Source organism: Mustela nigripes, chromosome 4 (genome assembly GCF_022355385.1).
Source record: "Mustela nigripes isolate SB6536 chromosome 4, MUSNIG.SB6536, whole genome shotgun sequence".
Lineage (NCBI taxonomy): Eukaryota > Metazoa > Chordata > Mammalia > Carnivora > Mustelidae > Mustela > Mustela nigripes.
In genome coordinates this window covers 36,247,266-36,273,216 of record NC_081560.1, presented here as the reverse complement: position 1 = coordinate 36,273,216, position 25,951 = coordinate 36,247,266, and the positions used below count along the sequence as shown (strand labels likewise).

The following is a 25,951-nucleotide window of genomic DNA, read 5'->3' as shown; positions in this document are numbered from 1 at the left end:
CACAGAGGTTCCTCAGCAAGTTGAAAATAGAGCTATCCTACGACCCAGCAATCGCACTACTGGGTATTTACCCTAAAGATACTAATGTATTGATCCAAGGGGGCACGTGTACCTGAATGTTTATAGCAGCAATGTCCACAACAGCCAGACTATAGAAGGAGCCTAGATGACCATTAACAGATGAATGTATAAAGATGATGTGGTTTATATGTATGATGGAATACTATGCAGCCGTCAAAAGAAATGAAATCTTGCCATTTGCAATGATGTGGATGGAACTAGAGGGTATTGTGTTGAGTGAAATAAGTCAATCAGAGAAAGACAATTATCATATGATCTCTCTGATATGAGGAATTTGAGAGGCAGAGTAAGGGGTTTGGGGGTAGGGAAGGAAAAAATGAAACAAGATGGGATTGGGAAGGAGACAAACACCATAAGAGACTCTTAATTTCACAAAAGAGACTGAGGGTTGCTGGGGGTGGTGGTGGAGAGGGTGGTTGGGTTATGGACATTGGGGAGGGTATGTGATATGGTGAGTGCTGTGAAATGTGTAAACCTGACAATTCACAGACCTGTACCCCTGGGGCAAATAATACATGTTAGTAAGACAAAAAAATTTTTTAAAGAAAAAGGGAAAAAACAAACAAACCAAAAAAAAAAACTAGAGAGAAAGAAAGAAAATTCTGTATAGTCACGATGAGTTTACCTAGACAACCCAAAAGACTCTATAAGAAACCAGTATCAACAGTAAGATGATTCAGTAAAACAAGATGTAAAACATACAAAAATTAAAAACGTCTGTATATATAATATACATGTATATATATATAATATATATATACATATATTAGCCTTTCTTAATATAATGGAAGGGAAGATCATATTTACAACAGCAGTTAAATGCACATAACCCATATTCAGAAAATTGTAAGATACTATTGAACAACTCAAAAGCAGAGTGGATCAAATGGAAAGATACATACATAACTTTTTCATGGACATGATTCAACATTACAAAGATGTCAGTTTTCTGTAGTTATTAAAAAATATAATATAAATCCAATAAAAATAAAAACTTACAAATTGAGTTATAAGAGTTGGTTCTAAAATACATGCCAAAAAACAAAACAAAACAAAACAAAACAAAAAAGCAAAACAAAAAGGAGAGAAGAAGAATCAAGAAAACCCTGAGAAGGAAGTGCAGGTGGTGGGGTGAGGTAGGGGGATGATGTTACAGAGTAACATAGATTAAATAATAGAGACAATGAAAAGCAACCAAGTCCTAAAACAGAACCAACTCTAGCATACAGTTGGCCAATTTGGCATAAAAATGTCATGCCAAATCACTGCAGAAAAGGGGGACTTTTTCATAAATCATGTTGGGGAAATGGATAATTACTTGGTGGGGGGAGTTAGAGCTATACTTCCCAACAAATACCAGAATGAATTCTAAACAGGTCAGAGATCTAAACATAAAAAATGGTATCATTCAATTACTAGAAGAAAACTAAGTAAATGAGTAAACTACTCTTAGGAATTCTTATAGTCTGGGAATCAGAAGAGCTTTTCTAAGACAACTGAAATCTGTAAGCAATGAAAGAGGTACATATCTGATTATGTAAAAACAATTCTTCTACATGGCAAAATAAAAGCCTGCATGGCAAAAGATATAAAGAGTCAAAGAAAAAGGGCACATATCTGTAAATCATATTAAAAAAAACTATGAAAAAAAAAAGATAAAAGGAATCAAAAGGAATGGGAAAAAAAGGTATCCAAACCATAAACATATAACTCACAAAAAAAGGGTAATTTTTAAATATATGAAACATACTAACCTCACTCACAAGAGAAAATAAAACCACACAGATACCAGTTGCCACCTATCAAACTGGCAAAACTTTAAAAGGTAGGTGAGACTGTGAAGAAATAGGTATTCTTGTTTTTTGCTGGTGGAACTGCAAAATGATTTAACCTTATTTAAGGTTATCTAAGGTGATTTGACAATATCTAACAAAATCACATATACATTTGCTCTTCTACCCTGCAGTTCCACATCCAGGAAACTAAAAAGATACAATGCCAAAAATTCAAAATGAATACGCACTAGGGTATCCACTATAGCAGTATTTGTAACAGGAAAAGCTTATAAATAACTGACCAAAATGAGGAAGATATCTATATACTTGTGATTGGTTAATTTATGCTGTCAACTTGACTGGGCCAAGGGGTGCCTGGATATCTGGCTAAACATTCTAAGTGTTCCAGTGAGGATGTTTATGAATGAGATTAACATTTAAATTAGTAAACTGAGTAAAGCAGACTGTCCTTCATAACGGGGTGGGCCTCATCCAATGACTTTAAGGTTTGCATAGAACAAAAGGTTAACCTTACCCAGAGTATGAAAGCCTCCTCCAGCCTGACTGCCTTAGCACAGGGACACTGAATTTTTCCTGCCTTCAGACTCAGACTAAAACATCCGCTCTTCCTAGGCTTCAAGCCTGCCAGGTTTAAGACTGTAACTACACCACTGGTTCTCCTGGGTCTCCAGCATGTCAACTCATCCTGCAGATTTTGGGATTTGTCAGCCTCCATAAACAGGAGTCAATTCTCTGGAGAACCCTGACCAGTACAATACCAAAGAGTGATCTTCATGAGATATTATTAAATAAAATAGAAAGGTATAAAACAGTGTATGTAACATATATCACTTGAATACAGAAGAATAGGTGGATATATGTGTGTATGTGAATTTGGTTAATTCTTAAAAAAAAAAAACCAAGGATAAAACAAATGAAGAAAAAGGATGGGAGCATTTTATGAATACAACTTTTTATAAAGTTTTGAGTTTTGAACCATATAAATGTTTCATATTCCCACAAATTAAAATAGGGGAAAACTCATAAAAATGAAAGAAAAGTGAACACAACCATACACAAAAGAACTATTTCAAGTAACTTTTAAACATAGGATCCTGACCCTTAGTGGAATTATGTTCTAAAGACAAAAGAACTGCAAAGAAATTTTAAACTTCATCCAGTTTATTGTTAAATGTAAAACTGGTACTGTAATTTTCAAACCACTTTATGTGAACTATAGGACAAAAGCAAATGCATTAATATTATTCAGAACTAAGTCCTTTAGCAGCAGACCTAGTGCCCAGATCTTACTTTATCTTCTAAATGCCATTTCCCACTAAAAGAAAGTAGGGCCCTGTGAAGAAATAGTTTGATTCTAAGTCTCAGAGAGCAAAAGTAAAGATTCATATTGTCCTAGAGAGTTAAGAAAGTGCGCACAGGTGATGTCAGAACATAGAATCCAGCTTGGAAGGGGCTCCCACCGACTACATATGAAATAATCTGAACATCTTCCCCCCCTCCCAACAACAACAACAAAAGACTGATGGAAGACTGAATAAATAACTAATATCAGAGGCTACAGTGATATTGCAAAAATTAAAAAAAAAAAAGCCCTCAAAACCAAAAAATTTACTCATTACAATTGTAACAATTATACCAATTTCTTATTGAGAAAATTGCTAATTAAACAAAAAAAAATTAGGTATACATGTATGTATATTTTTACCCAGCCTTTCTGAAGAATAGGTTATTATTCCCTGTTCATAAAGAAAAGCTTTTATTTACAGAAGCTAATAAAAGCAAAGAATGATACAATTTGAACAAACATTTTACAAACCCAAATGAAACAGTTTATTTAATAAACAAATAAACCTGTTAGCTACTCAGAGGGACCTGGTTAAGCTGTTACTGGGAGAAAAGAACTATACAATCTGAAAAATAATGTATTAAGAAATTAAGAGAGCTAAAGATACAAAGGTCGAAAGGAACTAAAAGAAAGACCTAGATGAGAAGAGATCACAGGCACTTTGTACATTTGTTGAAAAGGTACATGGGTAGTAAAGGATCACGTCTTCCATAGTAGAAGGATTCTGCTTGATTAAAGGGAAACCAGCTGGGACGCCTGGGTGGTTCAGTTGGTTAAGCAGCTGCCTTCGGCTCAGGTCATGATCCTGGCGTCCTGGGATCGAGTCCCACATCGGGCTCCTTGCTCCACGGGGAGCCTGCCTCTCCCTCTGACTCTGCCTGCCACTCTGTCTGCCTGTGCTCACTCTCGCTCTCTCTCTCTGACTAAATAAATTTAAAAAAAAAAAAAAAAAAAGGGAAACCAGCAGAACTTTTAACGGTTGCTTAGAATAGTGTGACTAACTGGAATCTTTAAGAAACCCAAGTGCAGAGATTGTTCTCCCTGTTCTACTCCTGCAACTGCCCCACCCCACATAGGTCTTGATTTTCAAATATGAAAAAGGCAGTGGGGCAGCACTAGAGGCATGGAGTGTGACTAAAAAGCAGAGAAAATTCTTTGCACTCTTCTGTAGGCTAAGGTCTCAGAGTCTTGCCAGAGAAATGTTCTTGTTTTATACACAAGACAGAACTCACCCTCAAAGCATTTGAAGCCAGAGGTGAAATGAAACTATGTGATCCATTTTAACCCCTGATGGATCGAAGTGTCAGTCTCCCATCCTAGCAGCCACTCAATGTGGGGTGGGGGGGAAGCATGCCATCACTAGGGAAAACTAGTATTTATGCCAGTCTCTTCAAAACACAGTGTTTGTGTGTTCGTGTGTGTGTGTGTACACATATATATATATATATTTAAAAATTACCAGACATACAATGAAGCAGGAAAATGATCCATAACAGCCAAAAGAAAAAAATAGCCAAAAGAAGATCTAGATAAAACATGTTGGAATAAACAAAGACTTTAAAATAATTGTTATAATTCTTTTAATTCAGAAAAAGGTTAACTGATTAGAACTTCAAAAGAAAAACGAAATCTCTAAAAGATGAACCAAATAATTATTATACAAAAATTGAGAAAATGGTATCGTGAAAATATCTCTCTTGGTAACAGACAGAACAAAAAGCCAAAAAAAAAAAAAAATCGGTAAGGATATACAGATATTCTGAACAGTACTATCAACCATCTTGAAACCAAAAACCACAGAAGAGAGAATGTGGGATATTTTACACATAAACTGACATTTCTCTAAAAACACAAATAAAAACAAGAATCTAAAGAAATGTAACCACCAAATGTCATGCAGAGCCCTAATTAGATTTAGAAAAATAAATTATAAGGACATTTTGGGGACAATTCTAAAAAAAATCTGAATTTTTGAAATAAAATTTTTAGGAAATGAGAAAACTACTGTTAATTATCTTAATGTGATGATGGTATGGTGGTTATGGAGAAGAATGTCCTTATTCTTAGGAGATGTGTGGGAATGAAAGTCATGTTTTCTGCAATTTACCTGCAAATGATTCAGAAACAATGTGTTTCTATGTACAAAGACTTAAAAAAGCAAATTCTTTTATTAAACATAATGACTATACGTTTGTGTCTTATTTCTAGTTTTTAGTATTTCATCCTATAAGTCAAATTTTATTTTATTTTATTTTTTTTGGCAGGAAATCATATGTAGAATTCATTTAGCTAAACAGCCAATAAAATCTTAGAAGGGTAATGTCGGTAAGGCTTAACTCACATATCAAATTCCTATGAAGTTTTAAGTATAATTAACTGGAAAGAAACTTCTGTTAGACCCTTTTTAAAACCCACTTTAGCTTTCAAATTACCACTGCTTTCTTAGAATTATCAACAGAGAAATGAATTATATATAACCCAAGTTAAAACTGCAGATAAATCAAGTTTCAAAATTCAATACTGTTTTGAAGCCTTTTCCCTCAAGCTAGTTTAAACTTTAAAGACATTATAAAACTCCTCATGGATTAAATCCCACAGTAAGATTAGTTTACAATATTTTGCCACTGTTCTTTTAGTTTGACCTCAATTCTTATGAATGTTCCTTTTCAGCAGTTTGACCTAAAAATGACCTCTTTCAGAACACATGTAGATACAATAACTATTGATAAAAACCACAAATCCAAGGAAAAACAGAGTGAAATGTGAGGCAGATTCATTATTCAAGGAAGGTACAAGCAAATGCTCCTATCAAAGTCCATTTAAGAAAATAAAGTCTGAGAGTTTGCTTGGTGTATTTGAATACTAATTTTAAAGCAGTGCTGCTGCTAAAAGCCAAGAATGGTGATCTTAAATAGTGATGGCGCTGATTTTCTGACCGGATTACATTATTACTCTGTGCAATAAAAGAAATACATGGTTCAGCAGTATATCTCATTTTGTGTTTCTTAGCTTGAGGAAGAAAATCTGTATTGTGGGTAAGTCAGATTTATAACCATTTTCCCTCCAGAACCAATCAAATGAAAAAACCCCAAAACATTTTAATTCCAAGCATCTTATTTCCTACTATTCTGGCTCCTTTCTTCAGTTCTCCAACTCCACAGTTCTTGGCATCCACAATCCATTGGTGGGTGATACCACCCTTTCACTCCCCACATCCAACTCATATTTATATATCATTATAATCACCACAATATATATATACCATCATTTCCCTACCCCTCTCTTGAATCATTATATTCATTTGAGCATTAATCTTATTATACTAATGTTCTGCCCATTCACTTTCTCACTCTCTTAAAAAACTGTTTCCCTACAACTTTATACCTCGATTATTACATTAGCTTCCTGATTTCCTTAGTTACACCCTCCCCTTCCTATAGTCTATCTTAACACAGCAATTAATTCTTAAGAATTCCAGACACATTATAAAAGGTTAATAAAATCCTGTTAATCTTCTTAAAACATCCAGTGACTCATTCACACAGAACAAAAGCCAATGTCTTTACAATGGTTTACAAAATTTTACAGACTCTAGCTGTTCATTATCTTACTCTCTACCACTCTTCTTCTCCTCATATTTTGCTCTAGCCAAACTGGTTTCCTTACTGTTTCAGAAACAGCCCAGCAATAGTCTGTACCTCAAAGCCTTCAGAATTCTTAGGCTTGGTCTCTCACTTTTTTCGTGTTTTTTATACATATCACTTCAGTGAGGCCGACCCTGTCTACCCTACTTAAAATCGTTCTATTTTTCCTTGCTTCACTTTTCTCATAGCACTTACTGTATCTGACTTAGCATATATTTAACTTATATATTGTTTCTTGCCTCTATTAGCATGAAAGAGAGAGCAAGACAGCAAGGATTTTGGTGGATTATTGTATTCTCAGTGCCTATGATGTGACTAGTACATAGTAGACAATCATTAAAAATTATTATGAGATGAACAAAATAATTAAATATATTTAATTTTTTCTCTGGATTATTTGTTGAATGAATGAAATACGCATTATTACATAACTTTTAAATGATATTAAAACAGAAATTTTGGATAGAATAACTACAATGAAATATAAACCAGAAGTTATCATAAACTTATTGTCCACATAAAAAGGAAATACTTTGTTTTCTGGGACTTCATTTTTTATTAATTTTTTGTTTATTTATTTTTTTAGAGAGAGAGAATAAGAGAGAGGAGGGGCATAATGAGGAAGAGAGAAAGAATCCTAAGTAGACTCCACCCCCAGTGCAGAGCCCTAGAGCTCTATCTCACAACCCTGAGGTCATGCTGTAAGCCAAAATCAAAAGTCAGTTGCTTAAGGGACTGAACCACCCAGCCACCCCTAAGAGTTCATTTTTAAATTCAGTCAATATACATATCTATTCTCCTCATTTTACCACCTTGAGAGAACTGACAGGAAGTATTTCACTTTCTGATATTTTAAATGTTAGAATTTATACTATTAATTTAAACTATGATAAGATAAACATTATCCAAAATAAATTTAAGTGCTACAACACTCTAAGTCATACAATCAAAATTCAGGCTTTTAACACTTTTAAGATGTTTTCAAACTTTAAATTATAGAAACATATTCACTTATACTTGAATCCAAATATAATTATGAAAAGAAATTTCTATACTATAACTTATTAATGAAGAGTTAAATGTTAAAACTATTTTAAATGTATTAGTGTTTAAGTATATTAAATGCATTTAAAATTATACTTTTATTTATTTTTAGAGCTATGTTTTAAAAAAGTTTAGACAAAATTAAAAGTTATATCCGAGAAAAACATTTTGATGAAAAAGAGATGAATAATATGAACCTAGGGAAAGAGAGTCAAGGGGGAAAAGTTATCTTAAAGATATAATCTGTTTAAAAACAGCTCTATTTTGGTACAGTGAATTATACAAAGCATTACTTGGATTTAAGAGTTTAAACAGTACATTAGAAACCAAAAATGTTAGTTCATAAAAACACTCACCTACAACACCATTCAATACGACCTTCGCCCTCACAAGTTTTTGCCCAATGGTTATCTGCCAAATTTTTCATTGCAACAGCATATTCACAAAGGGTTTCCTCATCCTCACAATGTTCTCGCCAGATCTTATCAAAATCTCCCACTAAAAACAAGGGGAAAAATGAATTAAGTTAATTTCACTTAAAAATATCTAAGGCTTTTAAAAAGTTTATTTCTACATAACCTATAATTACTTAAAAATGAGAAAAGCAAAATCATGAAATCCAATTTCATGAAACTTAAACTTTTTAATTTTAAAAGGTCCCTTATGCAAAGATGCAACATTTTAACTATGATGATATGTTAAATCAAATAAATTTTACCATTTTAAACATTTAGATGGATTTGTGAAGCTCAAACTAATAAATATAAGCAGACATAGGTATGAGTTATTAGTTTATAAACCAAAAACACACAAGGAGGGAACAATTATGGCTGGGCATTCAAGCATTAATTATCTTGCTACCCTTGGGCAATATGACCTTGCAGCGCAGAGTAAAGTTACTTAAGCTTGCTTCTTGCCTGTTATTTTCTTGGATCTTTACATACAGTTTTCTATATTAAAAAGGGGTTGATAGGTGAGATGGTAACATAAATTAGCAAGCAAGCTAAATATTTTTATTTACTTACTTGGACATGCTTTGGCATATAGTACTTTAAAAAATTATTATCCTTGGGCAAAAATGCTGCTAGAGAAATTACCTTGGAAGCCCCTCCAAAGCTTCAAGTCTTTATAAAATGTCCTGAATAAAAATTATAAGCTGACTATATTTGCCATCACCTTTTTAAAAACATTAAATCAGTCACCACTTTTAATATGAAATCTGACAGAGCAATGTGTGTTCTGATAAAATATGGAATGAGAATGCTATGGCCAAATAAATGAGCATTATCATAATTGTAAGGGAAAAGAATAAACAAAAGGATAAACAAAAATTATCGTGGTGGCTTCACTCAACATCCTTAGTCTTAAGATTAAGTTTTATTGCCTTATGTTCAAATGTAGGCAATTGTTTGGTGGCAGAATAAAATAAAAAACATAAAATAAAACAGCCAAATTTGAAGATCATAGTCAAATTCTCTCCCCAGTTAAGACCATTACATTCTAGCATTTAAGAAGTGTTTGTTTTTTAACACAGAAAAATAATTTAAAAAGTTCAAATTCTGACTTACTCAAAATTTCAAAAACCTTATTACTGTAAGCACAGAGACCAAGAAGGACTGAGTTGAAAATCAAAATACTAGCCCTTTAGTTTGACTAAACTGAGAAACAGCAATAAAGGTACATACATGCCCATACACACAGTGTTAAAATGATTACATATCACAGTCTCAATATTGGCCTGAATACCGACTGTAAACCCAAAAGGGATGAAGGTTTCTCTTTTGGAGGGTTATGTATTTACACAACAATATTTTCATTAACCAGTAATATTTGTGTAGTGACAGAGCTAGCTCTCAATTTGTTATATAGTGAACTGCAATAACCATCCACTAAAACAAGCAGGCAAACAGATTTCCTAAATTCTTAAAGAAAAACTCCTCAGTTTTAGCAACATCTTTTAGATAGAGTAATTTACCAAATCTCTAATAGAACTACAGGAAGTAAAGTCTTTGAAAAAAATATTTTGATTAATGATACATTAATAAACCTATGATGGTTCCTAACTCTTCCTAACTATTCATCAGACTTGATATCAAATGGTTCATTAAGGAATAGTATCATTTTAGAGGTGCTTTATCTTTTATTAAGATGGATATCTTCAATTCTAAAAGGCCTTTTGTTTGAACTTCTAAGTTTCACTGCTCTAACATGAAAAATAAATACATAAAATTACTATATTTGTTGGTAATAACAATCATTCAAACAAAAGCTGTATGGCCAAATATATCTGGGAAAAGCTATGTTTAACATATTTAAACAGATTTCTTTTCTGTAAGACTTTTTAGCTTAGATTCTACAGAAGATACAACATAAGACAAAGACCTGGGTGTAAGTAGTTTATTTGGGAGAGAATCCTAGGAAACAGGAGTGAGGGAGTGGGGAGAATAAGCCAAGGCAGGAAAAAAATGCTAATACAAAGGTACACTATTGAGTTCTGCTGCTGTGGGCTAAAGAAGCATATGAATCTGGAATTTTGCACCTAAAAGACAGGAGGCTAGGACATTTTATGCATCAGCTACAATCCCCAATTAACTGAGAGTTGATGAGAACCTCTACTTCTAGTTTGCACTTAGGCACTGAGTAAGGTGACATCCTTAGTGGGGTCCAGCAGTGTTGAAGAATAGTGGAAAGCAGCACTCAGTTAAAGTGCAACTTTGTTAGGGCTGGAAATCTCTAAGCTCACAGTTTGTCCGCCACAGCTGAAGACCAAGGGTACATTATGTTGGGGCACCAAAAGCATCTACTACAACTCTGTATCACTGTACACTGTGAAATTCAATTTACCCTAGAATTAACTAGAGTTGCAAAGGCAACTGTACATATACAAAGACAACTGCACATATACAGAAACCTACTACTATTCAGCTTTTAAGACCCATAGTTTACCACATTCAACAAAATTCTGTGTACATAATATTAGTATCTTGTACAGTTTTAAAGCTTAGTATCTGCTCCACTGAAGTTTTGAGAAAGGATTCAAATTTTGTCTGTGAAGCTTATTTAACTCAAACTGTTTGCAGAGAACTTTCAATTTTATGTCTTTGCTAACATTTAAGTCTCCAAACTCTCTCCAACTATGATGATACTGAAACTGATGCATGATTAGTAAAGTGTAGTACCCTTATATATAATTGAGACTAAACAATGTAATTGTATATATTTTTCATTCTTTCAGTGGATTTGCTGAAAAAAAAAATACTCTATATCAAAACATTACCCAGGATAACAAAGTTAATGAGCTAGCACTGGCAACAAAGAAGGGGAAGAAGAAATGTCACAAGATGTGGTAGATGCTATATGAACCAGATTATGTTCCCCATGTCCAATGTAAGGCATCCTGGACCCAGAACTTTTAAATCATATACAAGAAGAATGTATCAAGAAGACACTATGTTAAACAGTGGTTACAAAGCTGAAGAAAAAACACTGCCAACCAGTTATTAAAAAATTCTACTTTCTAGAATACTCTTGAAAGCTTGTTAAACAAACAGAATGGGCAAATTCAGTTTTTTTTCCCACAACAGTCCATTCTCTGTTTTTACAGTATTCAAAATAATGGTATTTATCTTTTAAGCAAAGTATTTTCAAAATAATTTATGATTTGAGATCTAAAAGCCAACACCAGTTAAGGTTGACCAGTGCCCAGTATCCATAATCAAAATCCTCCTGCTAACGTGGTCAAAATTTTTACACAAAAAATATGTTAATACTTGATTCTAAGAATTTTTAGTTATCTTTTAGAATTTAGGCCAACCAACATCTAAAAGATTGAATTATTTAAAAGCATAATACTTTTTCATTACCAATAGCAAATTAGGAACTAAGAACTTCCTGAGGTCTGCATCAAAGATCTAGTCAACAGAATCAGAAATGCTTAAGTATTCAAGCTCAATCAGAGGTTCTCAATGAATTAGTAATTAGTCATATAATTATTTTACAAGGATATTGGCATTTGTGATGACTCAAAATCATTGTGATTAATATCTATTTTCTTGCCCACTTCTTAGACATCCTCTAGAAGTATGAATGTATGTATCTTTTTCAAGAAAGAGATAAAGGAGGAAGAGGAAGGGAAGGAGAGCTAAATTTCCAATAAATACATACATTTCATTTTCCCCAAATACAGAGAATTCAAAAATTATTTTTAGAAATCACAATTAAAAATATATGTCCTCCTGGGACACCTGAATGGCTCAGTGGGTTAAAGCCTCTGCCTTTGGTTAAGGTCAAGATCTCAGGGTCCACGGATCCAGCCCCACCTCGGGTGGGGCTCTCTGTTCAGCAGGGAGCCTGCTTCCCCCTCTCTCTCTGCCTGCCTCTCTGCCTACTTGTGATCTCAATCTCTCTGACAAATAAATAAATAAATAAATAAAATCTTTAAAAAAATAATATACATATATGTCCTCTGGCCTAACTTAAAATTAATAATTAGTGGATATTTATGGCCAAACTAAATGAATATAAAGAAGAAATCAGTAATCATTTGTTCAAGTACATAGTTTTAAAGATCATGTTAAAGCTCTGCTTCATCTAAAAGATAAAGTCATTGGGGCGCCTGGGTGGTTCAGTGGGTTAATGCCTCTGCCCAGGGTCCTGGGATTGAGCTCCGTATCAGGCTCTCTGCTCAGCCAGGAGCCTGCTTCCTCCTCTCTCTGCCTGCCTCTCTGTTTACTTGTGATTTCTCTCTGTCAAATAAATAAAATTTTTAAAAAAAAATTTAAAAAAAAGATAAAGTCATCAATTTGCCTAATAAGATTCTGAACTGTTAACATGACTTCTATTTATTATATTCTTACAAATTTTTTAAAACAGTAATTTAAAAAAAACTAGTTAATAATTTAAAACACAACTGATGCCAATTTAAGTTGTCAAACTAAGTTCAGTAACGCAAATCAATGAACCAAGTTATTTTGGAAGATTGGTCCTAAAAATCAAGAGAGTATCATAATTACTGACTAAATTCACCTCTACAAACATTTTATGTGACAACTAAAAGAAAAAAAATATGAGCTACTCCTTATAAAAAGTGGTTAACAGTAACAACTAGGAAAAAATTAATAGCACATTAATTCATTAATTCAAAAGACAGAGTTCCATGGAATCTAAAACAAAAACAAAAAAACCAGCTGACAGATATAGACAGCAGATTGGTGGTCACTAGAAGTGTGGGATGGGGTGTGGGAGAAATGGGTGAAGGGGGTAAAAAGATACAAACTTTCAGTTATAAAATAAATAAGTCACAAGGATGTAAAAAAAAAAAAAAAAAAAAAGAAAGTAAGTAAGTTCCATTTTTAATAATTTAGTGATCAGTTTAAGGTATTATTACTTTGGGCTGCCTGGGTGGCTCAGTAGGTTAAACCTCTGCCTTCAGCTCAGGTCACGCTCTCAGGGTCCTGGGATTGAGTCCCACATGGAGCTCTCTGCTCTCCACGCCCCACGCCCCCTTGCCCGCTGCCTGCCTCTCTGCCTACTTGTGATATCTCTCTCTCTCTGTTAAATAAATAAACTCTTAAATATATATATATATTATTACTTTGAGTGCAAATGTCTTTTTGTTTTGTTTTGTTTAAGACTTTATTTGACAGAGAGACACACACCGAGAGAGGGAACACAAGCGGGGTGAGTGGGAGAGGGAGAACCAGGCTCCCCACCAAGCAGGGAGCCCAATTCAGGGCTTGATCCCAGGGACCCACAACCTGAGCTGAAGGCAGACGCTTAAGGAACTGAGCTACCCTGGTGCCTCTGGTGTCTTTTAAGAACCAAGTATAATGGTGTTAAGCAGTTATTCATCTTTACTCTTCTAAATAACCTCAAGAACAGGTCCAAACTTAAGTGAACCAATGGAATCCCCTATTTAATTTGATACTATTTTTCCTTTTTGAATTAACTTCTCTCCTGCCATTTGTTACAAGCAAATTTCTTTCCTTCAAATCATAACTGAATTCACATATTCAAAAGGGACCATCTGCTTCTTACTTGATCATCTTACAATTACTTCATATATGTATCTGCAATCCTTATAGTACTTTGTCACTTGTTTATGGATATTGTCTAGTAAGACCATAAGATGGTAATTTAGAAAGTATAAATTGAAAGGCAAAGACTTTTTGATTTAAAACTTATATAAGCTATAGGAGTTAGTGATGGTGCCCCATTATTGGGGGAAAAAGTTTTACATTTTTGCCATGTTCAAAAAATACACAAAACACCAAAATTATAAATTCAGTACCAGAGTAAAATTAAAACTAGAGTTGACAACTGTCAGTGGATAATAGTGATGGAAAAAGTAAAATCTGAATACTTCAAAATAATGTTCTCAAAATAAGAGTTACAAGAGGCTTGGAAAAACAATAGATTCAAAGTCAATTTTCTGGAAGCTTCACTGTTTTATGCACTTTATGTATGTATTTTTTACTTTATGTTACTGTCAAAAGAAAAATTTGCAGCTGGAAATGCAATTGTATCCATTAAGTTCTTTGATAACTGTACGGATTTCTAAATAAAAATTTGAAAAAAACAAAAATATTCAAATGGCATTTTCTACTGAAATAGAAAAAAAAACCCAACAGTACATATATCCTAGGAAAAGCTATACGCTTAAAGAGAAATTATTGGTAACACCACTATTTAAATAGATGAGCTATTTTATGTGAAAAAAAAGATAGATGGTGTTATCTATGCTTAAAAAAAAGACAGATGCATTTTTACATGCTAGGACCATTTGATGTTTATAAGTATGCTACAAATAATATAATTTTCTCAGTAACTCCTAATTTTCTCACTTTAAAAAGATAAAGCACAGAAAATAAGGAATTTTGTTAAGTGTAAATCTGAGGCCAAATTTAGATAAGAATAGCATGTAAATTATTCTTAGTGATTTACCCTTCTGAGTCATAATGTCATAGATCAATGCCGCACTACTGTGGTTCTTACATGGAATACAAAACAAATCACATGATTCCATAGTCACAAAACTCTAAAAAAAAGAAGACAAATGTATAGTCAGAAGAGATCAGTGGACATGGAGTACAGAGTGCGAGAGGTGTGACTACAGAGGAGCATAAGGAAATTTGGAAACAATAGAAATGTTCTGTATCTTGAATGTAGCAATGCTTCACAGGAATATACATCTGCCAAAACCCATTGAATTGTACACTTTAAATGGGTTCAGTTTATTGTACATAAATTGTTCCTCAATAAGTTTCATTTAAAACTATTATATGCCATGAGCACAGTAAAAAGTTAAAACATTAAAAAAATATGTATTTCATTAAATTTGAGGCTCATTAACTTCTCTTAAAAAAAAAAACAATTTGAGTATCACAAACAAATCTTGACCTTGTGGAAATTCAGAACTAAAAATCTACTTAATTTTTACTTCGGTACATTATCAAATATGGACAGTAAGATACTTCACCGATAGATGACCAGATTACCAAATTCACATTTCAAGAACCTTTAAAGATCATTTTCTCTAATATGAGATAAGCAGATAACTCATGACCAAGTGAAAACAAGTTCAACAGCCACTCTATGGCATTAAGACAAGTGTTCAGGTCTAGAGTGTCTCACACAGTTAAACCAGGCTTCTCAGGATTCCTGAGTACCTTATACAGTGACACACCTAAAGGGGAACAAAACATCCATGGTGTGTGGTGTAGAAGGAGCTTCTGAGATTCAAACATAGAACACCTGAAAACCTGCATCTTATATCCAACATGTCATGACTAGTCATTTTTCTGATGAGGGAAAAAACCCAATACTGTGATGTTCTAAGGTCAGACCTTTCTTATAAAAACAGAAATATAAGAAGCAAAGCAGTCAGGGCTGGTGGGGGGGTGGGGGCGAAAAAACATGTTACAGCCATTCTAATACTGAAGAAGACAAAGACTACAGAGCAGTCTTGGTAGAAATTCCAGGAACCAGCCAATAATCTTCAATGTTATAGCCCTTAAATGCACCCAGGCAGTATAGTTAAGATATACGTTTTTATTTCTTAAACCATGTATGTAACAAATTTAATGCTTCCTATGTTGCAAATACTGTTTTAAGTACTTCACAAATATTAACTCATTTAATTCTAATACCAACCCACTGAGGCAGATCTTTTACTTTACAGATAAGGAAACTGAAGTACAGAGACATTAAGTAAACTTCTCAAGGGTACACATCAAACATAGCAGTCAACTGCCAAAGTCCATGCTTCTAACCACCACACCACCTTGCTTCTCTTTACCAGTTTTTAATTTATGAATGTTCACAGATATGAGCAAAGCTTTGCACCAGAACAAGTAGCACTGACACTACTTGCTACAAACAAATGGTCTTTTGTCAGTCAAATGTAATTATTTAGTCTATGCTACTGCATTAATTGTTAGATTTCTGGCAATGATTTCAACTCTGGCTGCACGCTGAAATCACCCAGAAGTTTAAATTAGTTGATCAGGAGTGAGAACTGGTTATTTTAATGCTCCTCAGATAAAGCCACTGTGCAGTGATGGCTCAAAACCACAGGTCTATGATAAGACTGTAAACTCAAACATCTCTTGAAATAATATATAGATTAGTGAGGGTTAGGGCATCCTGAAGAGTCAAATTTAATTAAAAAACAAAACACTGCATGGATAAAACTCAGTATCTACAAATGTATTTTAGTCTACAGTCTATCTTGTGTTTGGAGTATTCTCTTATTATAAACATATTTATGATAAAAATAGTTAATTCAAAATGTAAAACTCTGAATATATCCTATACATGAGATGGAAAGAAATTAAGAAAAGTCAGAATCAATGGCATCAACATCTGTTATTCCCTTATAAAACAAATTTACTGATATATGTACAACCACAGAGATTACTTGTTTAGTGTAAACAAAGGACTTATGAACAACCTTCTGAGAATTAATTTCTGTATAAATTGGACTAATAATTTCTATATTAAGTAGAGAAATTGCTTTATAAATGAGAAAAGGGGATGATCAGATGCATGGTGATTAGCCATCTATTTTAAAATAACCCTTGCAACGGGCATCAATATACCCACACTTAGAGCATAATAAATTAGTATAGTTTATATCAGTGGTTCTCAGATGTTTGCATTTTGCAATTAGTGCAAATTTCACCCCCAAAATTTAGGAGGTTGATATTGGGGCTGAAAGACTTTTATCTTTGAAGTTACAGTACATAAGTAAATATACACTCAAACAAAATTATTACATCTTCTAATACTAACACACACAGACACAATACAATAACCTTAATAGTTCTCATTTTTGTGTTTGGATAAAACTTTTTATTTTTTTATTTTTTTTAATCTTTGGCTGACACTAGTATGTAGGAACCAATAGGTAGGGAAAGAGGAGTAGCAAACAACGGAGAAATTCACAGTATACAGTAAAATAAGGCAAGGTGATTCCACGAACATTTACCAAATGTTAAGAACAAGGCATTTTACAGTATCCATATTCTCCACTATTTACAGTTTAACTATAGAAAAGCAATATTTTACATTGATAATTTCAAGCATTTTTAGAAGAGTAAAACTAATCTAACTACTAAATACAAGAAGCCATGACCATAAATTCTTTACAAAAAAAACTGTACCCCAAATTTACAATTTAAAAATACAAATGATTATAAAAAGATTAAACCTGGGGCGCCTGGGCGGCTCAGTGGGTTAAAGCCTCTGCCTTCAGCTCAGGTCATGATCCCAGGGTCCTGGGATTGAGCCCCGCATCAGGCTCTCTGCTCAGCAGGGAGTCTGCTTCCTCCTATCTCTCTCTGCCTGCCTATTTGTAATCTCTGTCTGTCAAATAAATACATAAAATCTTTAAAAAAAAAAAAAGATTAAACCCAACTATCTGGAAATAGCTATATAAGCATCTTTCTTTTTGTGTGTACTTTAAATTTATAAGCATAATGCTACATACTAGGGATACAAAAACAAAAGGCAGAGTCCTACTCAAGGAACTAAAGTTAGTGGGAAAGACAGGTAACTGAACTGGTAAGGGATAAATACAATAAAGGCAAGCACAACTGTGGTATGGGAGCACAAGACAGAAAGAGGGACGCTAATGTAAAATTGGACACCACTGGTGTCTTCCAAGGATCTGTACTCAATTACACATTATTATCACTCTGTGGGTCAGTTCATATGGCCTCAAACTTCAATTTCCACAGAAGGCCTTCCAATCCTATACTTCCAAAGGATATATTTCGAACTAAATAATTACACCAACCCTATGACAAACCAACCTGTTTACTCTGTTCTCCCTGTTCCCATCCCAACCCATACACATTTCCAAAAGAGAGGAAAATGGGTACTTAAATTTTCCCGGAAAACAAACCTTGACATCATCTCTGACCCTTCCCCTTTACCTTCACTGAAACTACTCACTCTGACCTTCAAAAATTCTTTGGTGTATCTTTCTCTGTATTCATGATAACTGTTGTTATTGATGCTATGATTAACTCTAAATCAGATCAGTTTAAGGGTCTCCTAGGTGATCTCCTTTCTTCCGGTTCTTTCTTACTCTACAGTACTTTAGAGTTCAGCGTTCCTTAGCTCCTCTGTTCATTATATAACCTATGGAGCTTTCAAATACATATGGCTATGTTTCACAAATTTCCACAGATGATAATGATGTGGAACCAAGGCTAAGATCCATTGCATTTGTTATTTTTTTTCCCCACAAAACAATGAAAAGGCTCTACACCAATCAAGAGGATCTACTTAATTTTACTGTACCTTTTGAAATGTAAAAAAACCAAAACCCTAAAAAGATACCTTACTACAATGATGACCAATAATAACAAAATCAAATAGTTAATATACTATATGCCTCTCACTGAAATGACTATTTACCAATCAATGTTCTCTTTTAGCGTTACTAATTATTAAACCCTTCATTTTTTCTCCCTGAGAGAATGGCAATTCCCACTCTCCTTGTGTAAAGTTAAGAAAGCCCTTCTGTGGAAAGTGTTCACCTTACTTATTTTGCTAACTAAATAAACATTCTATCACAAAGCAGCACTTTCTGATTCTATATCAGAATGGGCATGACTAAAAACAAAGGGAAAAAAAACAGAGTAAAACTTCACTTTAAAAAAGAGAAAAAAAAAAGAAAGAAAGAAAACCTGTTCTAAGTTTTTTGGGGTCATGGAGTTGGTTAGTATTTTAAAGTAGTGTTGAAGGCCATAGAAGGAAAAAAAATTAAGAAATTTCAATTAAAAAGTCCGTTATCCTAATATTAAAAACAATTTCAAAACTTTGTTTCAGGAAAACCAGTAATATTATATTCATTCTTTCATTTTTAGACCTTTTGGTGTTAGTTTAAAAATATTTCTAATGCAGGGGCACCTGGGTGGCTCAGTGGGTTGGGCCTCTGCCTTCAGTTTGGGTCATGATCTCAGGGTCCTGGGATCGAGTACCGCATCGGGCTCTCTGCTTGGCAGGGAGCCTGTTTCCTCCTCTCTCTCTCTGCCTGCCTCTCTGCCTACTTGTGATCTCTCTCTGTGTCAAATAAATAAATAAATAAAATCTTTAAAAAAAAAATTTCTAATTAAAGTTTTTCCCTCCCTGCCAATTCTCTTTCATGTGTTTGTTAAAGAATAACAATCACAATAGTAATTTTTCAGACTATCCTAAACTGTTACTCTAGCTCACCACTTCTCTCAAACTATGAAGAATGTGAGTAATCAATAAAATTAAACATCTCAACTAGACTATGTAGTAGTTGCTTCTTAACATGCTGCTCACAACTATTTATCTTCAAAACATAATTTTTTCTGGACATAGTCTATAGAACCAACATACCCTGTATTCTCCTTTTGTACTTCAGTATCAGTAATCTGTCTTAACTGCTTTTATAATATCATCATTGCTATTACTAACACTGATTTTAATATGGGAAACTACAATAAAGATCACCCATAATTCAGGGACCTTAAGAATATCACTCTTAACAGATTATTATGCATTTTTACTTTTCTCTGATTGGCTTATAAGCTACATGGGTTTGTGTGATGAACTGTTTTAATTTGTTTTGGCCTACAGAATAAGTAAATTCAGAGTATTCAGAGTGAATAAATTGATGAAATTTACTAAAGACATTCACAGATGGGTTAAAAAATCATATCTGAACGGAATGGAAATCATACTTTTATTTCTAACATTTTCTCATTTTTTTACATGAAACTTTAAGTTTGGAAAAAGAGATGGCCAAGCATAATAATAATCATTTTAAGAACAGGATTATGTGACTAGGATTATGGGAAAAAACATACAAAGACAACTGAAAATACACATGGCTCTACTTCAGTTCTCAATTAGATATGTACTCATCAGGTAGATCGAATTAAACAATGAAATCCCTGTTTGGAAAGCAAAATTAGCTGTTTCTCATTAAAAAGCTGTCTACAACTCTTATGATACATTTAAAATATTTCTGGCTTATATGACGGTGTTATTTTTAAGATTTTGTATAGCAAAGACAGAAAACACCTATATCTGCAAACATGTTTCCATTTATATAAACTCAATCTAAAGGACTGTCCCTTAGCTATAAATGGCTGACACTACAAACACCTCTTCTCACCACTGCTAGGTATTTCCCTACCATTTCCTCTTGATAACTACTTAAGATAACAGCACTGCTGAGAACACTGACCATTATCTCCAATTCTTACTTTATACAAATTGGCAAAGGATCTCTAAGTGGTGACAGAGAACAGGCAGTAAATGGAGTAAAGAGGGACAAAAGTGGTAAAAAAAAAAAGAGTGCACTAAATCCACCAGCTAGTCTTTACCATTCTATCCACTACCACCAACCCCAAGCCTGCTCATCCCCATCAACAAGAATCAGTTGGGCAAATGGACTAGAAAGGATGGAGAGAAATTTTTTCTGCCACAGCAGGAAAATCTTATTTTCACTGTTATTCTTGATTCATTTTCAATTTCAGTACCAGATATAAGGGAAGGGAAAACTACATTATCTAACTGTACACTTGCTATCCAATGCTCACTCCTGCCATTTCTCACCCCAAAACCCATACTTCATATAGTCCCAACTCAGCTCATCATACCTATCCCATGGATTACTCCATTCTCATCAATTTACATCATTTTACCTAACACAAATTCCTGCTTCCCATTTTCCTCCCATTTCACCAACATGTGGAGTTACCATTAGGTGTGCAATTGGGAAGAAAAAATTATTTTCATAAAGTTATGTATAGTACTAATGATGAACTATCCAAACTTCAAGCAAATTGTTTCAATATTTTTGGGATTTGGCTCACTCATGTGTAAAAGGAATGCATTCCAAAGATTGGCTGGCAAATTTCCAGGCCCCATTGACAAGGATTATGAAACTATCTACCAAAGGTAGAAGACAAGAATTTTCTAAATGGCACACAGATGATCAGTCATATTTGGGAATCAATGATAAATGCTAAGGTTCCTTCTAGTCTAACATTCCAAGATTCTAAGCTGGAATTTTCACTGCATTTTCTAATAGAAATATTGTTATAAAATGTGTATAGTTTATATCATTGATTGTCTTACAGGTACTGTTTAAATAGGCCTGTATAACCTGACCTAGCACCTAAGCTCCACTTACATCATTATTTTATGACCACTGGTGACTTGCAAATGAACTTGTATGTTTGCACACTGTGGACCACCAGTATTATAATACTAAAACCTCAAAGGAAAACACTAAAAAATTATTTTCTTGGGATTATGTACATAATTAGACTTTTCCACAGATGGCCTTTTCACAGATCTCTGTCCAATCACAACTAAGATTTGACTTACACGTCAGAAATAAAAGTAGGAAGTGCATGCTCATTAGGATCTCTTACTTTGCTAGTTCACTGGTGGGGCTTTGTGTATCCCTGGAATAAAGCCTAGAGAAATCTAGATCATTGATGGAATTCAGGGCATTAAAATGCCTAAAGAACAGTCTCACTCAAATGTTTACAGACTGCCAGGACTTGACCTGCTCAGAAGCACACTAGATCATTCATTTATGAACAACATGTATCTCTTCTAGCTCTGGTAACTTCCAATGACCAATTCTCATTATAAACAAAAGTTCCCTTGGTTAATATTCAAGTATAAAGACATGTTTCAACATGTGGGAACTAATCAAGTATAAACAGCACTTGAACACACGATGACACATTACTAGTGTGTTGATTTAAGTGGAACCTCTTCATTTACCAATAAATTAATAATATTATAAAAAGGTAGAAATGGAAACAATTATATGCTAGTCAACTTTTTCTTTAAAAAGATGTACTGACTTAGAGCTGTACAAAATAGCATGATAAATTAAATTGTGTACATTTATTTCTTCATTTCTCCAGTGGATTTCTCCAATCTACAGTGAGTGCCATTATGTAAGTGCATTCTTTGAATATCAAGAATGATGCAATGGTTGCCATGACAACTACTCATTTTATTGAATAAATTGTGGGTTGGGGGTTAAAGCGTTCTTTTAAAAAAACACATGTCAACATCTTAACTATGCCTGATAAGTCTCTTTCTATTGTCACCTATTAAACAATAACTATAAGCCATCTTTGAGGATGACTATTTAAACAGCTATTTAAAAAGCTAGGCTTGAGTTGCCAAGGGAGGAAAACTTTGAATTAAAAGTTTGAGAAAGGAAACACATCAACTACATTCAAAGGAACAAAAGATACTTCTTTTTAATCTTCTAGAGTAATTGAAAAGTGTTTGTAAATCAAAAGTAACATGATGCTACATGTTACTGTAACATACGTTGCGTCTAATCCTAAATTTAACTCACTATAAAACTAACACTAGAAGACTGCTGACTTTCAGTTTGCAATTAAGCTCAAGTGAGAGCAAGTAGAAGGCTATCCCTCATTTCGATACTGAAGAAATTTCTCCTGAGTGTGTAAAAAACTGGGAATCTCCAATGTCAAGTGACCTAGAAAACAGCTCTGTTAAGAAGCCTATATTTAAAAACACCGAGGATAACTGCAGACCCCCACTATAAACGCTCCTCTCAAAGCTTCTTCCTTTGCTTCAGATCTTCCATAGGGCAGGTTCCCAGCTTCACCGGCATCTGCGTCCCTAGGAGGCTCGGTGGTTACACAGACTATTCAAAGCTAAACAATATTTTCAGAACCTGCCCCAGATCTTTTCCTTCCCCACCGAAATCAAGGTTTTGGAGAAGGGCGGAGGGGGGTTATGAATGGCGCCCCTCCCCCCTCTGACAAGGTGAGGTCCAGTCAGCTAGAAGGCCTGCTGACTTCGCAGCCCTGGAAACCAACGCGAGGAAGCTCCAGCACTGCCCGGTAAACCCACAGGCAAGGGGTGGGGGGGGGGGGTGTCTGTCGGGGCAGCCAATCACGCAGCCTGGTCAAGCGCAGGGAGAGAGTGGCAACTCACGCTTCCTTCGATCTTTCCCAAATGGCTTTTACCTGCCTTCGTGTTTTACCTTCACCTTTCTCGCGACGAGCGACCTCCACCTCTTCTGGGAGGGCGCGTGTGTTTGTGTGTGTAGTGACAACAATCTCAGCACCCCGACTGGGGACAGGGGATTGGAAGGGGTGGGGACTCAGTTCCTCCACAGCCCTGGAACTCTCCTGAAGGGCCCTCGAAGAAAAAGGGGCGGGAGGAGCGCGTCTGACGCCGACTGAGGACTCGACCAAGAAGGGGGCGTCCGGGCCTGGGAGAGCGGCGCTGGCAGGGGCTGACGTGCAGCTCCTTCAGGTTGCAATGGTGGCCCCTTGGGGGAGGGGAGAGGTGACAAGGGGTTGGGGGCGATGAGGCCTCCCCTCCCCCCTCGCTCAAGCTCGCTGTTTACCTTCCCGGTACTTCTTGCGGAGCCGCCGGTGGACGCTCTTCACCACCCCGGACAGCTTCTCCTGCTCCAGCTTCCGCTCCTGCTCCCGAGGCGGCGGAGTGCTCGGGGGCCCAGCCCCATGCCTGCGAGCACTGCTTCGGCCGCCGGCCTCCGGCTCCATATCGCTGCCGCCGCTGCCGCCGCCGCTGCCGCCGCCGCCCCTCGGGCCCCCGCAGACGCCTGCCTGACGGAGGAGGTGGCAGCAGCGGAGGCAGCAGCCGCGGGAGGCAGAGGAGCCAAAGCGTCGGCCTCGGAGGTGGCCCCTTTTCCAAACGCTCAAGCTGATTGGCGGACTGTGGAGGGCTGGGCGGAAACGGAAAAGCCTAAAGGCCAATGGATGGAGAGCGCCGGCGGCGCACCCGGTTGTTTGGGACCGCGAGCAGCTGGAGGAGGCGGGGGAGCTGAGGCAGTGGGAGCGCTGGGCCCCAAAGCTCCTTTCTGCTCCCCACCCCTCTCCAGATTCTGTGCGCAGGCGCTGTGAGCGACGCGCTTGCGCGTCTGAGTTTGCTGAGTAGGGGCTCGGTTCTACCCCCAGCCTTCTCGCGTCTTCCGGCTTTTCCATCCCTTGAGAATTGTGTTCTAACGCTCAGCGGTTAGGGTCCTCTACCTGTACCCCTGCTGTGCTTTGTCACTTATAGGTTCTCTTTAGCTGCATAGCGCGGGGAAGCGCTTTTGAGATGACTCGACAGCACAGGAATTTTGCACTTCGAGGGACCCAAGCAGTGATGCTTTCATTGGGGGGCGCGGTCTACCAAGTAGTGACTTAATTCACCGGCCGCCCGTGCTTAATGCCTTTAGTGCCAGAGCTGGGCCAGGGACATAGGAAATGGGAAAACGAGAGAATCAGGAAAAGCGGTAGAAGGTAATAGTGGAGAGAAAAGGAAAGATGGAGAACCCTCAACACCTGCCCTCAGGAACTTTTGTGGTGGCCCAGGTGTCCCAGGGAATGTACCCTGATTTAATTTGGATCAGAACTGAGTGCTTTTAAAGTTGGGCTTGGGTGTTCTGTCCTTTAATTTGGTGGGTTAGTCTACGTGAAGTGTGCCTGAGTGGGTTTGGCAACCTATACCATCACCAGCGCCCCTCCTTGCCCTTCTCTTTTGGAAATTCCTGAGGAGCATAGTTGTTGATTTCCATCCCTGCTCCCCAGAGAGATGTCGGCTGTATTAGTTCTTGACGTTTCTGCTCGAAAGGCTGAGAGCTCTTAAAGGATTGTATTGGGTTGTAGAGTACCCCCGAACTGCAGTTGTTGGTTACATGTTTGTAAAATGTTGCAAAAACTTTCTAACCAATGATTTTATGAGTATAAATAAAGCTTGCATTAAGTAACTTTTATATGCCACCTGCTCAGTAATAAAGACCCTGAAGAGCAAAGCCTTGTACATTCTCTAGAACATAGGAAGAACAGGAGGGGAGAAATGGAGATGATCGGTGGAATATAATGATGGAAGATGTATTCCTACCTGCGCAGTAAACACACAGATCAAATACAGATAACTTCAAAAGAACTAATTATAATGAAGTTACACACAGATGTGTAATAAATTGAGGCTATCGTGGTCTTATTTGGGGGCTTTTCATTTGGGAAGAAAGACGTTTTAATGAGTTGTTTTGGCTCTTTCCATATTTTAATATATATGGGAGGTGAAAAGATGTGCAAATTTTCAGAAGTTACAACCATTGTAAAGAGGCATTACATTTCATTTGTACTGAACTGTACTAAAAAAAAAACAAACTCACCCTGCTACTACATGCAAATGAATTTTAATGTCCTTAAAAACTTCTATACACTTATAGAGGTGTATACTGAAGGAAATTTGGAAAATAGAGATGGGAGTAAAATAAAATTGCTAAGAGAGAAGATCTTGAGTGTTCTCATCACAAAGAAGTGGTAGTTATGTGATGGGATAAAGGTGTTAGCTAATTTGATAATGGTAATCATTTTACATTTTACAAAAGTATCAAGTTAAGATATTGTGCACCTTATACTTACGCAATGTAAGGTGTCAATTGTATCTCAGGAAAGTGGGGCGGGGGAAGGTAGAAGTCACCTGAAAACCTACCATTGGGAGATAGCAACTGTTAACATTTTTTTTCTTTG

General features: G+C 35.8%; 1 protein-coding gene across 1 annotated transcript in view; it reads right to left on the bottom strand.

Annotated features, from left to right (window-relative positions):
* Positions 1 to 24,245, bottom strand: part of BMT2 (base methyltransferase of 25S rRNA 2 homolog) — a 106,152-nt gene extending 81,907 nt beyond the window's left edge. The window contains exons 1-2 of the mRNA XM_059396547.1: positions 23,812 to 24,245; positions 8,267 to 8,408 (exon numbers count right to left, since the gene is read on the bottom strand). Of these exons, the coding sequence (XP_059252530.1) occupies positions 8,267 to 8,408; positions 23,812 to 23,971 (302 nt within the window). The 5' untranslated portion in view covers positions 23,972 to 24,245. The remainder of the gene's footprint in view (positions 1 to 8,266; positions 8,409 to 23,811) is intronic.
* Positions 24,246 to 25,951: the final 1,706 nt, after the last annotated feature.